The 25,768-nt window shown below is 46.0% G+C and overlaps 1 protein-coding gene across 1 annotated transcript in view; it reads right to left on the bottom strand.

Annotated features, from left to right (window-relative positions):
* zfp64 (zinc finger protein 64 homolog (mouse)) overlaps positions 1-25,768 on the bottom strand; it is a 109,461-nt gene that overhangs the window by 27,679 nt on the left and 56,014 nt on the right. The window contains exon 3 of the mRNA XM_072514708.1: positions 4,238-4,408. Coding sequence (XP_072370809.1) covers positions 4,238-4,408 — 171 coding nt within the window. The remainder of the gene's footprint in view (positions 1-4,237; positions 4,409-25,768) is intronic.

Genomic DNA, 25,768 nt, shown 5'->3' with positions numbered 1-25,768 from the left:
AATGCTTGTGGAAATCACCTCAACATGAAGCCGTGCCTTCAGAAGCAGCAAAAAGTAACTATTTGTGAATTATGCCTCGAGTATTGATGGTTACATCAGACAGCCTAATGCAATGCGGAAGCTGTGCAGAAATTCATTCAATGGCCAAGGCTGTCATTCTCCGCAAATTCCAAACTATATCGAATTCCAATGACAAGAATTGGTTGTTACAGAGCTTCACCATAAAAAAAACTTGTCCGAAATTGTTCGCCGTAGCACTATTTTGAACAGCATTACCTCTTCTATCGCCCAGGAGCACAGAGCTCCCTCGAATGCAGCAATGACGGCAATTTAGCCCAAACCTGACTTCATAAAGCCCAAGTGGTTGTATTTGATACCTGGATTCCAAATCCAGAAAGTAAATATCAATGCAGTGTCAGCGTTGTTTACCCAAGAGAAAAAACAAGTGGGAAACTGCCTTGCAGTAGCTTCAGTTAAAGGGCCAAGCACCCTGATTCCAAAGAGAGGATGAAGAGGGATATGGACAGGTTGAGTGAGTGGACAAGAACAGGGCAGATGGAATACAATATGGCAAAGTGTGAAGTTATCCATTTTGGTAAATAAAAAGCCAAATATTTTTTGTATGGTGAGAGACTGGGAAATGTTTGCAATCAGAGAAACGTGGGTGCCCTTGTTCATAAATCACAGAAAGTTAACATTCAGATACAGGAGGTAATTAGGAAATTAGATGATATGTTAGCTTTTGTTACAAAGGGATTAGTGTAAAAAAAGTAAAGTTGTCTCACTACAATTATACAGGGCATTGATTTGGCCTTCTCCTGGAGCAAGGGGTGCAGCTTTGGACACTTTGCCTAAGGAAGGATATGCTTGTTCTCAAGGGAGTGCAACAAAGGTCCATTAGGCTGGTTCCTGGGATGAGAGTATTGTTCTATGAGATTGAGCAGGCTAAGCATATATTTCCTGGAGTTTAAAAAATGAGTGACAATCCAATTGAAACATGAAATCCTTTAAATGTGTTTGACAGATACTGAGAAAATGTTTCTCATTGCTTCAGAGTATAGAAAAAGCATGGGGTGGGGAGGCATCACAGTCTCAGAATAGTCAGCCATTTAGAGCTGAGATCAGGTCAAATGTCTTTACTCCTGAGTTGTGAATCTTTGGAATTCTCTAGCCCAAAGAGCTGTGGATGCACAGTCATTAAATATATTCAAGACAGCAGAGGCCGATAGATTTTTGTGTACTAATGGAATGAGGGAAGATGAGGATAGTGCAGGAAGGTGGAGTTTAGGTAGAAGATCAGCTTAAATGGTAGAGCAGGCTGGAGGGGCCAAATTGCCTATTCCAGTTCCTGTTTCTTATGATACTTCAAGCAGATGGACAATCGAAATTTGAGGGCCCGAATAACACCTGCATTAACCTGCAAAGATGACCACAATCAATGATATTTTATACAGTGCTTGTTTACTCTGCTGTCTTTCTATAGATTTCATTTCATAGAATTTACAGTGCAGAAGGAGGCCATTCAGCCCATCGAGTCTGCACCAGCCCTTGGAAAGAACTTCCTACCCCAAGCTCACACCTCCAACCTACCCCCGTAACCCCACCTATCCTTTTTGGACACTAAGGGCAAGTTAGCATGACCAATCCACCTAACCTGCACATCTTTGGACTGTGGGAGGAAACTGGAGCACCCGGAGGAAACCCACGCACACACGGGGAGAATGTGCAGACTCCGCACAGACAGTGACATATATATAGACAAATTCAAAAATGCAAGACAATGCTAGAATGCGAGCATTTGCAGTTAATTAAGTGTTTACTTAATCGTTTCGGGCAATAGGACCCTGTGTGAGAACCTCTCTGGCTACATCGAGGGCACCTTGAAACCCATCGTACAAGGTACGACCAGCTTCTGTCGCGACACGACGGACTTCCTACAGAAACTCAGCACCCCGGACCAGTTGAACCAGGAACATTCCTTATCACAATGGACGTCTCAGCACTCTACACCAGCATCCCCATGATGACGGCATTGCTGCAACAGCCTCAGTACTCAACACCGACAACTGCCAATCTCAAGACGCAATTCTGCAACTCATCCGCTTCATTCTGGATCATAACATCTTCATCTTCGACAACAAGTTCTTCATCCAGACGCACGGAACAGCCATGGGGACCAAATTCGCACCTCAATATGCGAACATCTTCAAGTTTGAACAAGACCGCCTCACCGCACAGGACCTTCAGCCGACGTTATACACCAGATACATCGATGACATTTTTTTTCCTTTGGACCCACGGCGAAGAATCACTGAAACGACTACACGATTACATCAATAAGTTCCATCCCACCATCAGACTCACCATGGACTACTCTCCAAATTCAGTTGCATTCTTGGACACACTCATCTCCATCAAGGACGGTCACCTCAGCAGTTCGCTTTACTGCAAGCCCACGGATAACCTCACGATGCTCCACTTCTCCAGCTTCCACCCTAAACACATAAAAGAAGCCATCCCCTATGGACAAGCCCTCCGTATACAAAGGATCTGCTCAGACGAGGGGGAGCGTAACAGACATCTACAGATGCTGAAAGATGCCCTCGTACGAACGGGATATGGCGCTCAACTCATCGATCGACAGTTCCAACGCGCCACAACAAAAAAACACACCGACCTCCTCAGAAGACAAACACGGGACACAACCGACAGAGTACCCTTCGTCATCCAGTACTTTCCCGGAGGGGAGAAACTCCAACATCTTCTTCGCAGTCTTCAACACGTCATCGATGAAGATGAACATCTTGCCAAGGTCATCCCCACAACTTGCCTTCAAACAACCACGCAACCTCAAACAAACCATTGTTTGCAGCAAACCACCCAGCCTTCAGAACAGCGACCACGACACCGCACAACCCTGCCATGGCAATCTCTGCAAGATGTGCCAGATCATCGACATGGATACCACCATTACACGTGAGAACACCACCCACCAGGTTCGTGGTACATACTCGTGCGACTCGTGCCAACGTTGTCTACCTCATATGCTGCACGAAAGGATGTTCCGAAGCGGGTACATTGGCGAGACCATGCAGACGCTGCGACAACAAATGAATGGACATCGTGCGACAATCACCAGGCAGGAATGTTCCCTTCCAGTCGGGGAACACTTCAGCAGTCGAGGGCATTCAGCCTCTGATCTCCGGGTAAGCGTTCTCCAAGGCGGCCTTCAGGACACGCGACAACGCAGAATCGCCGAGCAGAAACTTATAGGCAAGTTCCGCACACCTGAGTGCGGCTTCAACCGGGACCTGGGATTCATGTCGCATTACATTCACCCCCCACCATCTGGCCTGGGCTTGCGAAATCCTACCAACTGTCCTGGCTTGAGACAATTCACACCTCTTTAACCTGGGATAACCCCTATCTCTGGATCTGTAAACACTTAATTAACTGCAAATTCCCGCATTCTAAGCATTGTCTTGCATCTTTGAATTTGTCTACATATATGTTTCTGGAACATACCTCTTCATTCACCTGAGGAAGGAGCAGTGCTCCGAAAGCTAGCGTTTGATATAAACCTGTTGGACTTTAACCTGGTGTTGCAAGACTTCTTACTGTGCTCACCCCAGTCCAACGCCGGCATCTCCACATCATGGATATATTTCCAAGTCAAGATAGTGAATTGCTTGGAGGAGAACCTCCAGGTGGTGATGTTCCCATACGTCTGCTGTCTTTGTCTTTCAGGTCATCATGAGCTTGAAAATGCTTTCTAAGGAAGCTTGGTGAGTTCCTACAGTGCATCTTGTAGATGGTGCACACTGCTGCCATAGTTTGTTGGTGGTGGAGGGAATGACTGTTTGTGGGTGGGATATCAATCAATCAAGCGGGCTGCTTTGTCCTCGATGGTGTCAGGCTCCTTGAGTGTTGTTGGAGCTGCAATCATCCAGGCAAGTGGAGAGTATTCCATTCCACTCCTGACTTGGAGGTGGTGGACAGGCTTTGGGTTGCCAGGAGTTGAGTTACTTGCCACAGGATTCCTGGCCTCTTGACATTATTTTCACCAAGATGACTGCTTTAGCCACACAGCCAGCATCAAAATCAAGTTTTCAGTTAACTCACGCTATTTTATCCACAGATAATAATCAGAACTGGAATTATACAAGATTAAAATCTAGTCCTGAGTATTACAAGAGCTCTTGAAGATGATTAACCACTTAAAGGGTTCTATACATACCTGGATAGCAGCATGTTAGTTTCTTTTGTGTTGCTGAAGTGGATTTAGATTTTTTTGGAGTTGGTCTGGTGGGTCCCAGGGATAGATTAGAAACTTGACCCGCACTACTCGTACTGGGTACATACGTCTGATACCCTTGTTCAAAACCAAATTCGGACAACCGGTTGGAAACTGTAAAAATAGAATTAACATCAATTGTACAAATAGCTCTTCTGCAATTCATTAACAGCTTTGTTTGTAAAAACAGAATTTTGCTTTACAAGTTGAGAGAATGCTAATGTTCAAGATATGAATCCTCCTTCTCTGGACATTCTGTGCCTTTTATTACGTGTCTTCTTGTACATCACTGCTCCCAGACCTGCAAGAGATCACGTATTTCCTCCGATCTTTCCTCTCTCACCTTATTGAGCAGACCTTCCATTGCCAAGCAACTCCTCCTGACAATGAACAGTAATTTTGTGCATGGAGAGTCACAGGTGCTTGCATGCACCTGACTGCTGTACAGGCCCAGCCAGCAGTCACCTTGTTTTACTTACTCACCCCACTCGCATGCAAAATTTTAAAGACACTACCATGTATTTTTAGCTATGCAAGCTCTTTTTGAAAGAGTGTCTTGCATCCAGTATCAGTTCAGCTCTTTTATAGGGAAACCCCTGTGGTAGTATCAGGTATTGCGGTACCCGAGAGGCTGTAGAGCATTGGGTAAGCCTAGCAGCTTGCCATTGGATGTTTGGTATGTGGCTCCGCCCTGACAGGCGGGGTATAAGAACAGATGCCGTCCCAGCAGCCCTCATTCTGTACCGAAGCTGCTGGGCAACAGATCTAGTCTATTAAAGCCTTCAGTTATGATACAACCTCGTCTTCAAGTTTAATTGATCGTGCATCAACCCCCAAGGACCAACAGGTAGATTATAATGATATCCCAGGTGCCAACATCTCACAACACATCTCCTTCCCACAGTAAGCAGCATCCGTGCTGAATCCATTTGGTGGGGTGGGAGGATAAGATAATCTAACAAGGGTTCATTGAGCGATGCACAAGAGCACAAGTACTGCAGGAGCAAGTAACGGTGGGCAGCAAGTAAGAGGAGGTATAAGGGGGGGTATAAGAGACAGGCAAACTGCTCAAGTCTTTCAGTAGCTTCCCTGCCATATAGTACAAATTTTGGGTGCATTTTGACTGACCATTATCATGTCAAATTGAATGCAGATACTTTCCCATCAAATTGTGTGCATAATGTATTTATTTACATGTCCTCAGAATGCCTCAAAGCATGGATTAATTCTCAAGGGCAATCATTACTAATGGCCTGGATTGTATTTATTTATTTATTTTTTAAAAAAAATTTAGAGTACCCAATTCTTTTTTTCCCAATTAAGGGGCAATTTAGTGTGGCCAGTTCACCTACTCTGCACATCTTTTTGGGTTGTGTGGGTGAGACCCAAGCAGACATGGGGAGAATGTGCAAACTCCACACGGACAGTGACCCGGGGGCCGGAATCGAACCTGGGTCATTGGTGCTGTGAGACAGCAGTGCTAACCACTGCCCCACCGTGCTGCCCCCGTGACCTGGATTTTATTATGAGAGGCGAAGGAAAGGTTTTTGCTGTTCCACCTCCTGTGCAGTTGCCCAAATACTTTTAGAGAGTGTGTCAGCCAAAATTTCTACTCTTCTGATGTCAGCCTCATGGAGAATCCTCGCTGTCACATGCAGACAGCAGAGCAGGAAATAAGAAAGGAAAAGTAGATTACATTTAAATCATCGTACGGAAACAAAAGAAAGAAAGATTGAGACATGCAAATAAAAGAGCAAAACCAGAAAATATTTATTTCTCCCCAACAGGTATTCCGCATGAATTTTCTTCTGATGGAACGATACTGCACACCTATCAGATTAGTTTTCTCAGGGCTACATGGGTTCTTCAGTAGTAATTATCACTTCATACAGAATTTAAAAAGTCAGTTACTCCTGATTGAAGCCCTATCTTTTTCAGCCCTTTTTAAAGTAACAGCAGATAATTTCCAATGTTTGTGCCATGACATTTATTTCTTTGCCGATTCCATCAGCGAAGGTTGCAGCAATACAACTAGAGGACGATAGCAACTTTAAGATTTCCACGTTTAAATGCGCATGTGTTGATGTAGAAGTTGTTGTTGTCACTTTTGTCGTGTTGGGTGTTCCGATATACAAACGAACCAACACGGTTGTAGATGGTACAACTCTGTTTTATTAATCTGTACAATAACTACTGTTAACTTCTGGCTGTGGTTCGTACTTCACCAGTTAACCTGTGGACCCAGCCCTCGCACTATCTTAGAGAGGCACTCAGCACATGGTGTATGTCTGAGTGGCACGCTGTGAGCTCTGTGCTCTGAGCTATCTCCTGGTAGAATGAACGGGAACTGTGGTGTTCCCTGTTTTATAGTGCGTGTGCTCTCACTGGTAATTGGCTCTGATGTTGTGTGTGTGTTGATTGGTCCGTCTACCTGTCCATCAGTGTGTGTGTGTGATTGCACCATGATATGTTTATATGGATATCATGACAACTTTTACCCAGGAATAATGGCAAGTGCTAACAGACTTACTGCTACTTGCACAGCAACATCTAGGCCATTAGATGGGCATATACAAGCCAATTGAAAACAAAGGGCAAATGAATGGCTAATTTATTTTGTGGTGTTAGTTGAGGGGGGTGTCATAATATACACCAGTATATCATGGTGCAGACACACACACACACTGATGGCCATGCAGTGGGACCAATCAGCATACACAACACCGCAGCCAATCACCAGTGAGAGCACACGCACTATAAAGACAGGGGACAGGAGAGTTCCCGCTCATTCTAGTAGCAGCCAGCTCGGAGCACAGAGCTCACAGCCTGCAACACAGACATTCACCATGTGCTGAGTGCATCACCTTGTTAGGACCAGGCAAGGGTCAACAGTTAAAGCTGGTATTGCATGTATCCACAGTTTAAGTATGTTAATATAGTTAACCTTATAATAAAATAGAGTTGACCACTTCAAGTGTTGGTGACCTGTTTGTGATCCAGAACACCCAACACATCAGGGGGGGATGTGGGCCAGTGCACAAGAAAAAAAATCATTCACTTCCTCTCAAAGTTTAACCACATCTTCTTGACATTCACTGGCATTAAGAAAGTCGGATCACCCCAATCAACATCCTGAAGATCATCGATTACCAGGAACTTCACTGGGCCAGCCACATAAATATTATGGCTACAAGGGCAGACCAAGGGCTGACTACTCACCTCTTGACACCCAAAGCTTGTCCACCATCTACAAGCCACAAGCCAGAAGTGTGATGGAATACTCCCAACTTGCCCGGAGGAGCGTAGCTCTTTTTAAAATAAATTCTAAGTGCTATTTCTATTTTTTCCATTTAAGGGGCAATTTAGTGTGGTCAATCCACCTAATCTGCACATCTTTGGATTGTGGGGACGAGACTCACGCAGACAAGGGGAGAATGTGCAAACTCCACACTGACAGTGGCCCATTGGCGCTAACTATTGTGCCACTGGGCCGCTCCGGAGGAGTGTAGCTCTCACAATATTCAAGAAGCTTGACACCATCCAGGTAAGAAGCCAGGCTGATTGGCACCCTATCCATCACCTTAAGCATTCACCCCCTCCACTACAAGCAGGTCAAGGCTGCAGTGTGTATCATATAAACAAACAAATTAGGAATAACCTACAAGATGCACTGCAACAACTCACCAAGGCTTCTTTGACAATATCTCCCACACTGGCAACTTCTATCATCTATTAAGACAAGGGCAGCAGGTGCATGAGAGCATCACCAACTGCCTAAGTCACACACCATCCTGACGTGAAAATCCATTATTAAGAGTTAAATTATTACATTAACAGTCTTTGTGTCTCCCATTTGGGCGGCACAGTGGTTAGCACTGCTGCCTCACAGCAGCAGAGACCAGGTTCAATTCGGCCTTTGGTCACGGTCTGCGTGGAGTTGTGACGTTCTCCCCGTGTCTGCGTGGGTTTCCTCCAGGTGCTTTGGTTTCCTCCCACAGTCCAAAGATGTATGGGGTATGTGGATTGGCCATGATAAATTGCCCCTTAGTGCCCAGAGATGTGCAGGTTTGGTGAGATTATGGAGTCACAGAGATAGGGTGGGGGAGTGCTCATTTGAAGGGTCGGTGTAGACTTGATCAGCCGAATGGCCTTCTTTCTGCACTGCAGTGATTCTGTGATATATACACTGAACTTCGTTCATCACAACTGGGTCAGAATCCTGAACCTCCCTGCCCAACAGGAGCACCTTCACCTCAGTAACTGCTGCAATTCAAGAAGGCTGTACCACACTACCAAATGCAAGAGCAATTAGGATGGTCAGGAAATGATGACCTTGCCAGCAGCACCCTCATCCCAAAATGAAATAATAAAAACTCCCTGCTCTACTCTGAATAGTGATATGCGATCTCTTACATTTACCCGAGCTGGTAAAGGAAATCTTGATTTAATATCAGGTCTAAGAGACAGCACGTCCAGCAATTCTTCGCAAAGCGATGAGTGCTAGAACTTTCTAAATTTGAATCGGAAAAAACATTTTTTTAAATGAGGGAAACATAATGTAGGTTAAAACGACCTGCTTCAATTACGAAGCATGACCATCTCAAACCAGCTTAAAAAAAGCCTTTTATATCAGTTGCCATGGTTGTAAATGCAAGGAAAATATGGCAGCCAATCTGGCTCTCAATTTGGTTTTGTGGGACTGCTTTCATTTCAAATTACCTCTTTTTGTTAGTAGTTTGGGTGCTAAGGGACTACTTGTTGAGAGCTACATTTGCTGAAGCATATAACGGAAAGGAAAATTGCTGAAGGCGAAGTTGAAACATCTTTTTTCTGCTTTCCTCACCAATTCTTTTCCCCTCCCTGCCTTCTCACCTTGCTTGAGTACTTGCTGGGATACAGTTTCACACACACTGGCTAAACACCTCATTCATTATTCATTCATGTGCGAGTCTCAAAAGTATTGTATTATAAGAGCATCACTCACAAGCCTGTTTTAACATTTGGATTTGGATTTGTTTATTGTCACGTGAACCGAGGTAGAGTGAAAAGTATTTTTCTGCGAGCAGCTCAACAGATCATTAAGTACATGGGAAGAAAAGGGAAGAAAAGAAAATACATAATAGGGCAACACAAGATATACAATGTAACTACATAACCACTGGCATCGGATGAAGCATACAGGGTGTAGTGTTAATGAGGTCAGTCCATTAGAGGGTCATTTAAGAGTCCGGTGACAGGTGACAGTGGGGAAGAAGCTGTTTTTGAGTCTGTTCAGGCATGTTCTCAGACTTCTGTATCTCCTGCCCGATGGAAGAAGTTGGAAGAGTGAGTAAGCCAGGTGGTAAGGATCTTTGATTATGCTGCCCGCTTTCCCCAGGCAGCGGGAGGTGTAGATGGAGTCAATGGATGAGAGGCAGGTTCGTGTGATGGACTGGGCGGTGTTCACGACTCTCTGAAGTTCCTTGCGGTCCTAGGCCGAGCAGTTGCCGTACCAGGCTGTGATGCAGCCCGATAGGATGCTTTCTATGGTGCATCTGTAAAAGTTGGTAAGGGTTAATGTGGACATGCCGAATTTCCTTAGTTTCCTGAGGAAGTATAGGCGCTGTTGTGCTTTCTTGGTGGTAGCGCGACGTGGGTGGACCAGGACAGATTTTTGGAGATGTGCACCCCTAAGAATTTGAAACTGCCAACCATCTCCACCTCGGCCCCGTTGATGCTGACAGGGGTGTGTACAGTACTTTGCTTCCTGAAGTCAATGACCAGCTCTTTAGTTTTGCTGGCATTGAGGGAGAGGTTGTTGTCGCTACACCACTCCACTAGGTTCTCCATCTCCCTCCTGTATTCTGACTCGTCGTTATTCGAGATCCAGCCCACTATGGTCGTATCATCAGCAAACTTGTAGATGGAGTTGGAACCAAGTTTTGCTTCGCAGTCGTGATTGTACAGGGAGTAGAGTAGGGGGCTAAGTACGCAGCCTTGCGGGGCCCCGGTATTGGGGACTATTGTGGAGGAGGTGTTGTTGTTCATTCTTACTGATTGTGGTCTGTTGGTCAGAAAATCGAGGATCCAGTTGCAGAGTGGAGAGCCAAGTCCTAGGTTTTGGAGCTTTGATATGAGCTTGGCTGGGATTATGGTGTTGAAGGCGGAGCTGTAGTCAACAAATAGGAGTCTGATGTAGGAGTCCTTGTTTTCGAGATGCTTGAGGGATGAGTGTAGGGCCAGGGAAATAGCGTCTGATGTGGACCGGTTGCAACGATATGCGAATTGCAATGGATCAAGGCGTTCTGGGAGTATGGAGGTGATGCGCTTCATGATCAACCTCTCGAAGCACATCCATTGCAACCTGTTCCAGCAGGATTACTCAACTGTATTATGTACCTAGAACCTTGCTACCATTTCCCTGCAAAACCAAGGTCTACATAATGCCAATTGTAATGTCCTGGCTGAGAGTAACTGAAGTCAGCGCAAACCAAGAAAAGAAGCTGGGTTCTTACCAGGTCTGTGACCCACTTACTCAGGATAAATTACAACAGCAACTTGCTTTTTCGAATGTATTTCATGGAGAAAAGCACCCCAATGCGATTGGATTGGATTTGTTTATTGTCACGTGTACCGAGGTAGAGTGAAAAGTATTGTTCTGTGTGCAACTCAGACAGATTGGATTGGATTGGATTGGATTTTGTTTATTGTCACGTGTACGGACGTAAAAAGAAAAGTATAGCACAGGAACAGGCCCTTTGGCGCCGACCATGCTGCCCGTCTAAACTAAAATCCTCTACACTTCCGGGGTCCGTATCCTTCTATTCCCATCCTATTCATGTATTTGTCAAGATATGCAGTGAAAAGTATTTTTCTGTGAGCAGCTCAGCAGATCATTAAGGACATAAAAAGAAAATACATAATAGGGCAAACATAAAATACACAATGTAAATACATAGACATAGGCATTGGGTGCAGGGAAGATGTGAGAAGAGATCAGATCAGTCCATAAGAGGGTCGTTTAGGAGTCTGGTAATTCCGGGGAAGCAGCTGTTTTTGAATCTGTTAGTGCGTGTTGTTATCAGACTTTTGTCTCTTCTGCCCGATGGGACAAGTTGGAAGAGTGAGTAAGCTGGGTGGGAGGGGTCTTTGATTATGCTGCCCGCTTTCCCAAGGCAGCAGGAGGTGTGGACAGAGTCAATGGATGGGAGGTAGGTTTGTGTGATGGACAGGGCAGTATTCACGACTCTCTGTAGTTTCTTATGGTCTTGGGCTGAGCAGTTGCCATACCAGGCTGTGATGCAGCCAGAAAGGATGTTTTCTATGGTGCATCTGTAAAAGTTGGTAAGAGTCAACGTGGACACGCTCAATTTCCTTAAGTTTCTTGAGGCAGTATAAGACCATAAGACATAGAAGCAGAAAAAGGCCACTCGGCCCATCGAGTCTGCTCCGCCATTCAATCATGGCTGATATTTTTCTCATCCCCATTCTCCTGCCTTCTCCCCATAACCCCTGATCCCCTTATTAATCAAGAACCTATCTATCTCTGTCTTAAGTGATTTGGCCTCCACAGCATTCTGCGGCAAAGAGTTCCACAGATTCACCATCCTTTGGCTGAAGAAATTCTTCCTCATCTCTGTTTTAAAGGATCGTCCCTTTATTCTGAGATTGTGTCCTCTGCTTCTAGTTTTTCCGACAAGTGGAAACATCCTCTCCACATCCACTCTATCTAGGCCTCGCAGTATCCTGTAAGTTTCAATAAGATCCCCCCTCATCCTCCTAAACTCCAACGAGTACAGACACAAAGTCTTCAACCATTCCTCCTACAACAAGCTCTTCATTTCAGCAATCATTCTTGTGAACCTCCTCTGGACCCTTTCCAAGGCCAGCATATCCTTCCTTAGATATGGTGCCCAAAACTGCTCACAATATTCCAAATGGGGTCTGACCAGAGCCTTATAATGACACCCCATTATTGTCATTGACATAATGGGGTCTCAATGAAGCGGCTGCTTGGTCCTGGATGGTTTTAGAGTTCTTTAATGTTGTTGGGGCTGCACTCAGCTGTGCAAGTGGAGAGTATACCATCACATTCTATTCCTGATTTGTGCCTTTTGGAAGACAGGCTTTGCGGAGTTAGAAGGTAAGTTACCCTCTGCAGAATTCAAAGCCTCTTGAGTTTATATCCACAGTATTTATATGTCTGGTTCAGTTTCTGGTCAATGATAACCCAAAGATGTTGATAGGAGGTTACTATTTCTTTCAAGAGGGGGAAAAAAACAGCACTTTTTGAACAGCTGGCACACAACATTCAAGTCCCCTAATCCTTTGGAACTTTCAATGCATCAGATGCTAAGCACTGGGACCACATTACTCATTCTATTAAGCATCACATGTGCTATCATACCCAGATCCATTGTTAGCTATTTCTTCACCATCCATAGTATACTACAATATTTATTTTTCCTACTATTGTGCAGTGTTTTGCATTTGCTGGCATTGAATATTACATTGTCTATATACAAATGATGAAAACTACACTTTCTCTATGTCAAGTGTGCACCACAGATTACAAATGATTCCTTGTTTGCAGCAACACTAAACATATAAAGCACAACATACAGTATAAATTTAGCAAGTGTCTACGTCTACAGTCCCGGTGCGGTCTTGTTGCTGCCAGACGAAGCACCCTCTAAATTTGTCTGACAAAACTCGTATCTCTGTTCAGATCAGTTCTCTCAAACTCAATCATATATTCTGCAAAACAAAAGTAATCTTATCAGAATGCAACTGAACTCTGATTAGAATAATGTTTCGTAACAAGGAGCCATTTCCAAACCTCAGATCTCTTTCGTTGATTAACATGATAATGGAGCAAAATGCATTGTGAAATACAAAGCAATCAAATGGTGAATATCAAATGCCTGGCACTATTTACAGAGACTCTCCCAAATCAAATCAAACTGAATGGCAAGAGGCACACTTTGTGGTTTACTTTTGAAGGAACAATGTCAGGTTCATCAAGGATTCTCTACATTTTCTTCTAACTAAATGTTAAGTCCTTACATCAAACACATGCCATTGTGCAATTAATTGTTCACAGAATAGACCTGGATAAGCCTATGTAAAAATACATGTGCACTCAAGTGATGTTTCCTCCCCGTCTCCCTCCTCTTCTTTCAATCTTCTTTCCCTTTCTCAAGGCAATGAAACATGCTCAGCTACGGTTTCACACAAATGCTCATTATTCATGTATCAGCCAGACAGCGAGCATCAACAATCTATTCAGCCTTCATGGGAGATCATACCTAATCACCACCATGTCCTCACTTGGATGTACAAAAATGGACACATTTTCTGGCAATGATCACTGGATAACAATCAGGAGATGGAAGCTTAACATATTTCTCCCCTCTGTTGTTCCAGCACAAACCTGTAGTATCTCATGTGTTGCCCCGAGATTACCCAAGGTCAGATAACTCAGTAGAGATCTTGGAGGTTAAATCGCTGAATTCTATGTGGGATATTGCACTGAACCTACTAAACCGTTAGAAGCAAAATCAGAAGAATTTCTTCTTTTTATGCTTCAGGAGAAATAAAGTCACCACCACAGAAATCACACTTGCAGATGGCTGAAAATGTGCTAAGAGTATTTTGAATAGCTACTAGATAATTAGTGCAAATTATCTATTTTGAATAGCTACTAGATAATTAGTGCAAATTATCTAAATCCTCAAAGTACAGTAAACCCTTGACATTTAATCAGTTCCAATGCTTTTATACATGAATATATACACATTGTATATAAATTGACCCCATCTTTCCTATTTTAACCATTCATTTTATCACCACCCCCATCGCTTTACATTTTTGTCCTCACTCCTGAAAACTCACTTGGGCTATCGTTCTATAGTTGCCAGCAGCTCTCACCTATAATAATAATAATCTTTATTGTCACAAGTAGGCTTACATTAACACTGCAATGAAGTTACTATGAAAGGCCATTCCTTTTACAGAGGCCTAGGTTGTGAGTCTCATGTCTAAGTCACACTGAACCTCACAGTTGATCCTCATCCTGTCCTCAAATGCAATGAACTATTATACACTTGTCGCAGGTTTGCTGGATAGTGACCTTGCTTGCTTTGTTCCCTCACTGGCCTAGGGGACTGAGGAACATCTGTGAAAATAAATCAATGGTCCACCCATTTGATAAGACGTGTTTCACTGTAATGTTGTACCAGGCCTCAATGTGTAAAATCATTGCTCTTCATTTACACTGAATTGATCTCATGACCACATCATTTCATTATGATAAAAATTAAGAAACATGGGCAAAATTGCCTATAATATGCAAAAAAAAAGGTAGCACCATTTCTCATCTAAGTATCAGAAATGTAGAACTGACAGACTGTACAGTAGCTAACAAAATATTTTCATGCGGAAATGAAGTTACGACAAAAGGCTAAAGTTAGTCAAATGAAGGATTATTCTATGCGAATTATCAATTCACTCGTGATGGATGAAGTCAGTCATGAGGTAAATTCACGATTTCCTGAAGGCTGGCGTACACATGTGCTAATGCCAACATCTATGGAAAGTTTCTGAATCCCTGTGATAATCTGACAGCTGACACATTTTAGAATTTTGTTGAGTTCCTGATATAAAAAAGCATAATAACAAATCACCTGGACTTGTATTTAATAGTGCTGCTTCACAGCGCCAGGGTCCCAGGTTCGATTCCCGACTTGGGTCACTGTCTGTGCGGAGCCTGCTCATTCTCCCAGTGTCTGCGTGGGTTTCCTCCGGGTGCTCCAGTTTCTTACCACAAGTCCCGAAAGACGTGCTGTTAGGTAAGTTGGATGTTCCGAATTCTCCCTCCGTGTACCCGAATAGGCACCGGAATGTGGCGACTAGGGGCTTTTCACGGTAACTTTATTGCAATGTTAATGTAAGCCTAATTGTGGCAATAAAGATTATTATTAAGCATCTCACACCATAGACTTAAGAATTTCCTGGACACCGGAGGACGTTCAGACTTGCATTACGGATCTTCTCAAACTAATCAACCTTGACCATCCTGTTTATCTTTTATGCATGACATGCAACCCAGAGGTCCCAAGTGTCAATTGCATATTCAGTCAGCTTAATGGAAAACAACACCATGGCACTAATATCCATTTCCAAACCAAATTGTTGGAGACAATGTTAACTTGTGATTAATGTGAACTGTTCTTGTGAAACATTGTGAAACGAGGAACCAAGCAATAAATTTACCAGCAAAAAAAGAAGAATCAGTCTTGTTCAGGATCACTGACAGTAAAAACAAACGTCAATTCCAGGATTAGCTACGTACAGCAACGAGTAAATAATTTAGCCAGCAAACAAGAAGCGTAACCAGAGACCAAAAGCACAATCACCTCATTTGGTAAAATCATGAGAGTGAATTTGTTATTAACTGTCACTACCCCTTCCATTATCCAGCCCCTCCTCCAGCACTATATCCCTCTGTTCTGGTTTCTGTTCTGCCAGCCAACTCAATCCCTGGCTCGAAAAGCATTCTTAACTTAAGACTCTTCACTTTGAGTATGCTTTCAGAAAACCACACCTTTTTCAACTTCTTCCTCTATTCATTTACTTCCTGCCTGTCATTTGCTCAAAGATATTTCTTTTGAACAAGGCCCGCCGCAGAAACAAAAACAAAATCCCATTCTGAGCGGGATTAGAGGGGTAAGGACAGGGACTAACCTCACTATCTAACAGCACTGTATTTCTTTTCCGGGCCTCAAAGGGTAACACCCTGCTGAGGCCACACTCAGTCACATTTCCTGCACTGAGGAGCAACCCCCTAAGACACAAGAGCAGAATTAGGCCTCTCGGCCCATCGAGTCTGCTCCACCATTCAATCATGGCTGATATTTTCTCATCCCATTCTCCTGACTTCTCCCCATAACCCCTGATCCCCTTCTACCCATAACCCCCTGGAAGTCCCCAACACCCCAACTCACCTGTCAGGGGTGGGGGGGTCCTCGAGCGAGCCCCCCACCTCATACGGGCAGGGTACCCCCGGGCCTGATCGCCGGCGCGGACAAAATGCCACCTGGGCCAGGGTGGCAATGCCAGGGTAACAGGTTAGCAATGCTAAGGTGCCCCAGTGGCATCAGCGGTGTCAGGGTGCCACCCAGGCCTGATACCAACCACCGAGGAGCTTCTGATCGCCTGGGAGACCTCTCTCCCGCCCATGTGCCATTCCGCCTGGCACCCGTTTGTGGGGACCAGTGCTAAATGTCGCCCAGCTGTGGTCTCCTCGGCAAGGTTGGTAGATCCCGGGAGCCACTTTGAGTTGGCATCGGCAGAGGTAAGTGAGCTTTTAAACTCAATTAATTCTGAAAGTCTGGTTCATCCCATTGTGGGCTGAATTCAGATCATGGCATCTCACAAGGTCTTGTTAGAGATGGCATATCACAACAGGAACACCACCTTGCACATCTTTGGGTTGTGGGGGCGAAACCCACGCAAACACGGGGAGAATGTGCAAACTCCACACGTACAGTGACCTACGGCCGGGACTGAACCTGGGGTCTCGGCGCTGTGATGCAGCAATGCTAACCACTACGCCACCTTGCTGCACGCAGACAGTAATTCTGACATGATGTCAGTTCTCGATAACTCATGCCAGGGACTATTCTTCAAGTGTGAGAATAGATTATTTTTAATTTGTCTGATGTGGGCATTGCTGGCTAGGCCAGCATTCATTGCACATCCCTAATTTACCTTGCACCAAATGCCATTTCACTGCGAGGCCATTTAAGAGTCAACTACATTGCTGCGGCTCTGGAATGAATCAGTGAAATAGTTGGGGTTTTGCGACATTTGACACGGAATTCAAATGTGACCATGTGCTGTGGTGCGATTCAAACCTGGGTCCCCAGAGCATTACCCTGGGTCGCTGCATTACTAATCCAGTGACAATACCACTACACCAACGCCTCCCCATATGAGTGCCTAATTAAGTGAGTCCTTACTTTAAGTCACCCTGTTTTTAAGTTGTTTTGTTGACCAGTAAATGGGGCCGGATTTCACGTTTAGCGTCAGGAGTTTTATTTTAATGCTGTTTTGCCCCGGGTGTGACGTAGGGTCACACGATTGATTGGCGGCCTTCTCCTGCTCCCCGGGTCACTGCCTTCCCAGTTTACAGTTTACCTCATGAATCTACAACTCTTCTTTCATAGGTTTCTTCCTGCCTCTCGTCACTCATCCCCCATATCCTTTGCTCAAGAGCATTGCAAATCTACTCCAGGGTTCTGAATGCACATAGAATCTATAAATTCAAGGTTGGAAGTCCTAAAATATTCAGGTACTCAAGGATAAGGGGAATGTGTAGTTGATGTGGAATTTTTGCTATGATCTTACTGAGTGGTGGTGCCATATGCCCACTCCTACTCGTTTTTCCTTGTGTTCTTATTAGAAATGTCTTTACCCACTATGCCATCAGGGAAAAGTAGTTACTTTTTTCTAATACAATACAACCACCAATTATGCTGACAAACATTTTTTTTAAATGCAATGGTATCTGTTAAGAACCCAGACTAGATCACATTTGTTAGGAAACGAGACAAGGACCCCAAACACATTTTTTAAATTTGTAAAACGGTGAGGAAAGGATTCTTCACCGCAGGAGTGCATTCCCTGACCAATATGCTTGTTCAAGGATCAGCTACTGCGTGTTCTTGATAAGTATGTACCGGTCAGGCAGGAAGGAAGGCGTAGAGCGAGGGAACCGTGGTTTACCAAAGAGGAAGAAGGAGGCCTATGTGAAGATGAGGTGTGAAGTTTCAGTTGGGGCGATGGATAGTTACAAGGTAGCGAGGAAGGATCTAAAGAGAGAGCTAAGACGAGCCAGGAGGGGACATGAGAAGTATTTGGCAGGTAGGATCAAGGAAAACCCAAAAGCTTTCTATAGGTATGTCAGGAATAAGCGAATGACTAGGGAAAGAGTAGGACCAGTCAAGGACAGGGATGGGAAGTTGTGTGTGGAGTCTGAAGAGATAGGAGAGATACTAAATGAATATTTTTCGTCAGTATTCACTCAGGAAAAAGATAATGTTGTGGAGGAGAATGCAGAGACCCAGGCTATTAGAATAGATGGCATTGAGGTACGTAGGGAAGAGGTGTTGGCAATTCTGGACAGGCTGAAAATAGATAAGTCCCCGGGGCCTGATGGGATTTATCCTAGGATTCTCTGGGAGGCCAGGGAAGAGATTGCTGGACCTTTGGCTTTGATTTTTTATGTCATCATTGGCTACAGGAATAGTGCCAGAGGATTGGAGGATAGCAAATGTGGTCCCATTGTTCAAAAAGGGGAGCAGAGACAACCCCGGCAACTATAGACCGGTGAGCCTCACGTCTGTAGTGGGTAACGTCTTGGAGGGGATTATAAGAGACAAGATTTATAATCATCTAGATAGGAATGATATGATCAGGGATAGTCAGCATGGCTTTGTGAAGGGTAGGTCATGCCTCACAAACCTTATCGAGTTCTTTGAGAAGGTGACTGAACAGGTAGACGAGGGTAGAGCAGTTGATGTGGTGTATATGGATTTCAGTAAAGCGTTTGATAAGGTTCCCCACGGTAGGCTATTGCAGAAAATACAGAGGCTGGGGATTGAGGGAGATTTAGAGATGTGGATCAGAAATTGGCTAGCTGAAAGAAGACAGAGGGTGGTGGTTGATGGGAAATGTTCAGAATGGAGTTCAGTTACAAGTGGCGTACCACAAGGATCTGTTCTGGGGCCGTTGCTGTTTGTCATTTTTATCAATGACCTAGAGGAAGGCGCAGAAGGGTGGGTGAGTAAATTTTGCAGACGATACTAAAGTCGGTGGTGTTGTCGACAGTGTGGAAGGATGTAGCAGGTTACAGAGGGATATAGATAAGCTGCAGAGCTGGGCTGAGAGGTGGCAAATGGAGTTTAATGTAGAGAAGTGTGAGGTGATTCACTTTGGAAGGAATAACAGGAATGCAGAATATTTGGCTAATGGTAAAGTTCTTGGAAGTGTGGATGAGCAGAGGGATCTAGGTGTCCATGTACATAGATCCCTGAAAGTTGCCACCCAGGTTGATAGGGTTGTGAAGAAGGCCTATGGAGTGTTGGCCTTTATTGGTAGAGGGATTGAGTTCTGGAGTCAGGAGGTCATGTTGCAGCTGTACAAAACTCTGGTACGGCCGCATTTGGAGTATTGCGTACAGTTCTGGTCACCGCATTATAGGAAGGACGTGGAGGCTTTGGAGCGGGTGCAGAGGAGATTTACCAGGATGTTGCCTGGTATGGAGGGAAAATCTTATGAGGAAAGGCTGATGGACTTGAGGTTGTTTTCGTTGGAGAGAAGAAGGTTAAGAGGAGACTTAATAGAGGCATACAAAATGATCAGGGGGTTAGATAGGGTGGACAGTGAGAGCCTTCTCCCGCGGATGGAAATGGCTGGCATGAGGGGACATAGCTTTAAACTGAGGGGTAATAGATATAGGACAGAGGTAGGTTCTTTACGCAAAGAGTATTGAGGCCGTGGAATGCCCTACCTGCAACAGTAGTGAAATCGCCAACATTGAGGGCATTTAAAGGTTTATTGGATAAACATATGGATGATAATGGTATAGTGTAGGTTAGATGGCGTTTGTTTCGGTGCAACATCGTGGGCCGAAGGGCCTGTACTGCGCTGTATCGTTCTATGTTCTATGTAGCTTTTATACTAAAATAAACTTTGTTCTTAACATATGATTAAACACATTAACATCACAGGAAATAGACTTCAGGTGGCGCTCGCGAGTGGAGTGGCTGCGTCGAGAAGAGGCTCCCGCCGGTCCGCGATATTTCGGACTTTTTTTGGGGTTTCCCCGATGTTCTTTCTTCCCGAGTTTCTTCGGCCTTTGGGGCCTGAGGGACGTGCATCGGGTTGGTCCAGTTTGGAGTCGGCGAGGAGCCCCGCGGGAGTGCCCGGCGGCCAGAGTGGAGGGCATCGATCCAGAGGTTGGATGCGTGGGCGGAGCTTGACACGAGGCGAGGCAATCGAGGTGGCAGGCCCAAGTCCATAACGCGATGTAGAGGGGGAAGTAGAGCACATTGGGTGGCTCCCACTGAAAATGGATTTTTGAGGAGTTTGAAGTCCGGTCCCGGGGGAAGAGATTTTTTGATTTTGAGGAGTTTGAAGTCCGGTCCCGGGGGAAGAGATTTTTTGATTTTGGAATTTTTGGAAAATATTTCTGAAAATATTTATTTATTTATTTTCGGATTGAAGAAAGAAAAAATAATAAGTCGTTAGAGCCTGCGAAAAGCAGCTAGGAAGAAGGAAGAAAACCCGGGTTCGCTGTTGAATGAGAAGGCCAGCAAAAGCGCTGACAAGGTGGCAGATGCCAGACCGCATGGTGGGGCCGCACTACTTACGGTGGAAAAGATGATCGAGTTGATGGCGGTGGAGCTGGAAAAGCAGTTTGCGAGGCACATGGAGGCTTTGAGGAAGGAGACGGCAGTCGCATTGAAATGATTGGTGGAGGAGGCAATCGCCCCGGTGAGGGTAGCTGTGGCAGACATCGGCCGAGGTGAGAGAGCAGGGCGAGAAGGTGAAGGAAGTGGAGGAGGCCGTGTCACAGCACAGCGGCCAGCTCACCTCGATGGGGGACGAGCTGCGGAGAGTGGTGGAGGTCAACAGAGGACTCCGAGCAAAACTCGAGGACTTGGAGAACCGCTCGAGACGGCACAATCTGAGAATTGTGGGCTTGCCCGAAGGGACAGAGGGCCCAAGGCCAACAGAGTACTTCGCCAAGAAGTTGACGGAGCTGATGGGGGAGGGTGATAACCCCTCCCAGTACGAGCTGGACCGAGGCTCATCGGTCATTAAGGCCGAAGCCCAAGGTGAATGAGCCGCCAAGAGCAGTAATTATCTGCTTCCATAACTACTGCATGAAGGAGAAGGTGTTAAGCTGGCGAAGCAGAAGCGCGAGGTGCAGTAGGATGGTGCTGGAGTTCGGATCTATCAGGACTTGACAGTGGAGTTGGCAAAAAGATGAGCGGCGATCGGGTGAGTGAAGGCGGCACTGTACAAAAAGGGGGTGCGATTTGGTATGGTATACCCGGCGAAGCTGAGGGTGACGTATGATGCCAAAGACTTGGTGCAGGAGCCAAGGTTGGACAGGTCACAGCCACGCTCGCTGGTCGCATCAGGGGAGGCGAAGGTGTTAGCTGGGCTGATGGTGGAAATGGGAGGGGTGGACCGTTGGAGGTTCCTGCACCCGGGGTTACTCGTTTTTCTCAGCAGTCCATAAGGTATATTCACAGATCGACCTTTTCGTGGTGGGGAAGGCTTTGCTGGCTGGGGTTCAGGCGTTGGAATAATCGGCAATTGCAGTGTCAGATCATGCTCCGCATTGGGTGGATATGGTGCTGGAGAAGGGGGTAGCGCAGAGACCAGGGTGGAAATTAGATGTGGGACTTTTGGGAGACTAAGTATTCTGTGACAAAATTGAAAAGGTAATTAAGGAATATGTAGGTTTCAACTGTACGGGTGAGGTATCGAAGGCGATCGTCTGGGAGGCTCTAAAGGCGGTGGTGAGGGGTCAGGTCATTTTGTTTAAGTCCAGGGTGGACAAAGAGGAGAGGTTGGAGCTGGAGAGGGTAATTGATGAGAAGTTGGAGGTAGATAGGAGTTATGCAGAGGATGGGGACCCAGCAAAGCTGGAAAAGAGAAAGGAACTACAGGAGAGCTTTGACCGACTATCTACCAGGAAGGCGGTGCGCCAACTGAGACGAGCAAGGGGTGCAGTTTACGAACATGGAGATAAGGCCTGTTAGCAGGTCAGCTCCGGAGGGAGGCAGCGGCAAGGGAAATTTTGCAGGTGAAGGATAGGGCAGGGAAGTTGGTGGTGGCTCCGGATCTGATTAACAAGGTTTTTGAGGATTTTTATGAGAGGTTGTGCAGGTCAGAGCCACCTGGGGGAGACCGTGAGACGCAGGAATTTCTCGATGGGTTGGCGTACCCGAGGCTAGGGGAGGGGGACAGGGCTACATTAGAAGGAGCCATAGTGGAGCAGGAGAAAAAGGATGTGATTGGGAAGATGCAGTCGGGGAAGGTGGCAGAGTCGGATGGGTTTCCGGTGGAATATTATAAAAAATTCAAGGATAAGCTGGCACCCCTGATGGTGGGGATGTTTGAAGAGGCGATAGGGAAGGGGGTGTTGCCTTTCAACTTTGGGGCTGGCAACGATTTCCCTGTTGCTAAAAGATAAGGATCCGACAGAGTGTGGGTCGTATAGGCCCATATCACTTCTGAATGTGGACGCAAAAGTATTGGCAAAGGTGCTAGCGGGTAGGCTGGAGGAGTGCCTCCCAAAGGTGATAGGTGCAGATCAGATGGGGTTCGTGAAAGGGAGGCAGCTCTTTTCAAACATTAGAAGAACGTCGTTATGGCACCGGCAGAGGGGAAGGAAACAGAGGTGGTTGTGGCATTGGACGCTGAGAAGGCGTTCGACCGGGTAGAATGGGGGTATTTGATGGCAGTTCTGGAACGGTTTGGGATTGGACCAAGATTTGTGAACTGGGTAAAGCTACTATATAAAGAGCCGAGGGCGAGTGTCTGCACAAACTGTTGAAATTGAGTTCTTTCTGCCCTCAGTCTGGTCTCAGTCAAACGCTGAGTCGGATTCGTAGATATTAATTTATTTTATTTCAACCAGCTTGCAAGCATCAAGTTTCACATACACCTGACCAAATAAGGTAATGGTAACGAATGCAAGATTCTCATAGGTCTTTATCACACATTCCTTGACCTGGCCATATAACCTGATCCTCACAGTTACTGATCTTGATAGGCCCACACTACATTCCTCAGCCCTGGGGCCCCTTTCACCCAGCATCCTCTGCACAAAGAACCGGTCCTAATGGCTGCCCATCCCCCTCCTGACCATGCTTTGCCCAGCCCCTTTGTTCATTCTCTGCAACCTGGGTTAATGTCTAAAAATGCACTATCCTAATCTTCTGCTCTCCTATATTAGGGTCTACCTCTACACTATCCTAACTGGTCATCCCAGTCTAGTACCTTTCTCTTTAGTTCAATTCCTCATTTCCCCTTTTATCATTTCATGATAACTATTGGTCCGCCCCCCTGAATTGTGCCTCGTACTTGGAGATCTCCCTCATCCCCATCCAGGAAGATTCTTCGTTGCAACTCCAACTCCCGCTGCAGCCCCTCGTCGTCTGCTGCACCCTCATGGGTCCTAACCACCAGAATTCTAGGAGTGTTTATTTGTTCTAGCGCGACCTGCATTTTGCCCATCACGCATTTGGGGATGGCTAGGCCTACAAAGATGCAGCCGTGTGCCACAGCTAAATACATGGCCATGTTTATCAACCAGTCCTTCCACCCTCCGAATCCCCAGCTTCCCCAACAGCCGGGGTCGTTCATACCGTCCAAGTGGTCCCGTAGGCGGTCCATAAATGTAGTGATGTTAGCGGTTAGGTCCTGAACCCCCATGTTACACTTTCCCTTCACTATGGCGCATACCCCACCTTCGCGGGCCAGCAGATAATCAAGGGCGTATCGGTTCTGCGTGGCAAACAATCGCAGTTGAAACAATTCTTGCGTCATTGCGCCGAGAGCCCCCAAGGTTTCGTTTCCTAGAATGGTGAGGCCACAGATGAAGTAGTTCCGATTACTGGCCGCCAAGGAACCCCCCACACCTCCCAGTGTCACGATGCTTAGGATTCCCCATCCGACTGAATGGCCCCGGTTGGGCGCTAGGACCTGGAGTTTTTTTCCAGTTCTCGCAGAATTATGCCGAGACTGCCCGACGTACCAAATGATTGTGCTGGGTCCACTCAGAGGGGCAGGGGACTGTGGTGGGGACTAAACTTCCGATAGCGATTTGGCGGGGAAATGGAGGGGACAAAACATTGGTCGCTGTGCCATTAAAAAAGTAGTATCCTTGGTCAGTATACAGGCTGGCATCACAGTCAGTATATCGGTTAAGCAGGGATCCCCCAGTAGCCCAGTTCATCCAGCTTCTGAAGGCCCATTCGGCCTTCCCGGCAATGCGGAAAGCCCTATCTCCGACAGTGATGTGAGAAACATTTGCCCCGCCGCAAAGGAGCTGGAGACCTGCCTTCAACGGAACGCAGGTGGTATTGTGAAAGACGCATTGGCCTGACGTCTGGGTTACGTGACACTGTTGGTCAGTACAAGTGGAGAACAAACATGTTATATTCGTTTCCACCTCTACCAGCAGACAGCCGTATCCTTTCCCGCTAAAACAATGTTCATACACCCGGGGGTCTCTGTTGGGAGTAATGTGGCTGGGTATATACGCCGTCCACCTTTGAAGCTTGTCATATTGTGAGTGGGAATTATCCCGGGGAAGGGGAAGGCAAATTGCCGGTGGGGCTGAATCCAAGTCATAAGGGAGAGTGACCTGCTCGGGCAGTGGCTCAGGACGCTGACAGTGAACCACCAGAGTTCCCCAAAGCGGTGAAACCGAAAATAACCTAGCCACGGATACGGGGTCCGGATAGCAAACAACCCTTCCTTGGCCATACATTTGGTGATAAGTTTGGTGGAAAAGATTCATGGTTCCCAGGTTCCCTACCTTCCAGGTCCTAAGTGAAGTAAGTATGCTCTCTGATAATCCGCGTTTCCGTCGTGGCCCCCCCCCCCCCCGCCACTTCACCCTTTCCTTCCTATCGCTATTCTTCCTGTCTCTCATGCAACCTTCACCTACCCCTCCCCCTTGGCACGATTTTACCTTTATGGCACCAGTCTTGTTACATCCAAAATCAAATTTACATTTAGTCCAGAAACAGGGCACTGTCCATGCAACTTTTCCTTCCCATCGTCGGGACCATGTAATTGTTTCATTAATCCTTCACTGTCCGTTAACCTGATGACCTTCCATGATCCGATATCCTGCTCTCGTACATGTGGGCAGCAGAGAACGTCACCTCTACAAAGGTGAAATGTCCTTATAGGTTGGCCGCGATGACAGATAAAGATGTCGCTCCTCCTATCCATTCCCTCCTTGGCAAGTGCCCCAATCGTGGCGAGGCCGAGGACAGCCCAGGCGGCCCGCATCCAAACCGACATATTCCAAACCTGTAAAACAGCGCTGGGGAAAGGAGGCAAGTTAATGACCGACCTTTTTACAGTGGTGGCGGTGGACCCAAGATCTCCTCCCCTCTATTTTAGCTGCAGTCGGGGTAGTAAGGAGAACTTGGAAGGGCCCTTCCCACAGAGGATCCAAACCTTTCGGAGTCCAATTTTTTACCAGGACATAACTGCCAGGCAGCACCTGAGATGAGCTAGGTAACGGGGTCGGTGTCAGGTGAGCCACTTTAATCTGATCATGGAGTTCCTTGACAACTTTAGTGAGGGATAGGACATAAGTCGTCATTTCTTCAGTCATATGGTGAAACTGGACCAGTTTGGAGATATGTTGGTTCTGAGGTGTCTGCCGTAAAG

Source organism: Scyliorhinus torazame, chromosome 8 (genome assembly GCF_047496885.1).
Source record: "Scyliorhinus torazame isolate Kashiwa2021f chromosome 8, sScyTor2.1, whole genome shotgun sequence".
NCBI classification, from domain to species: Eukaryota; Metazoa; Chordata; class Chondrichthyes; order Carcharhiniformes; family Scyliorhinidae; genus Scyliorhinus; species Scyliorhinus torazame.
This window is presented reverse-complemented; position numbering and strand designations above follow the sequence as displayed.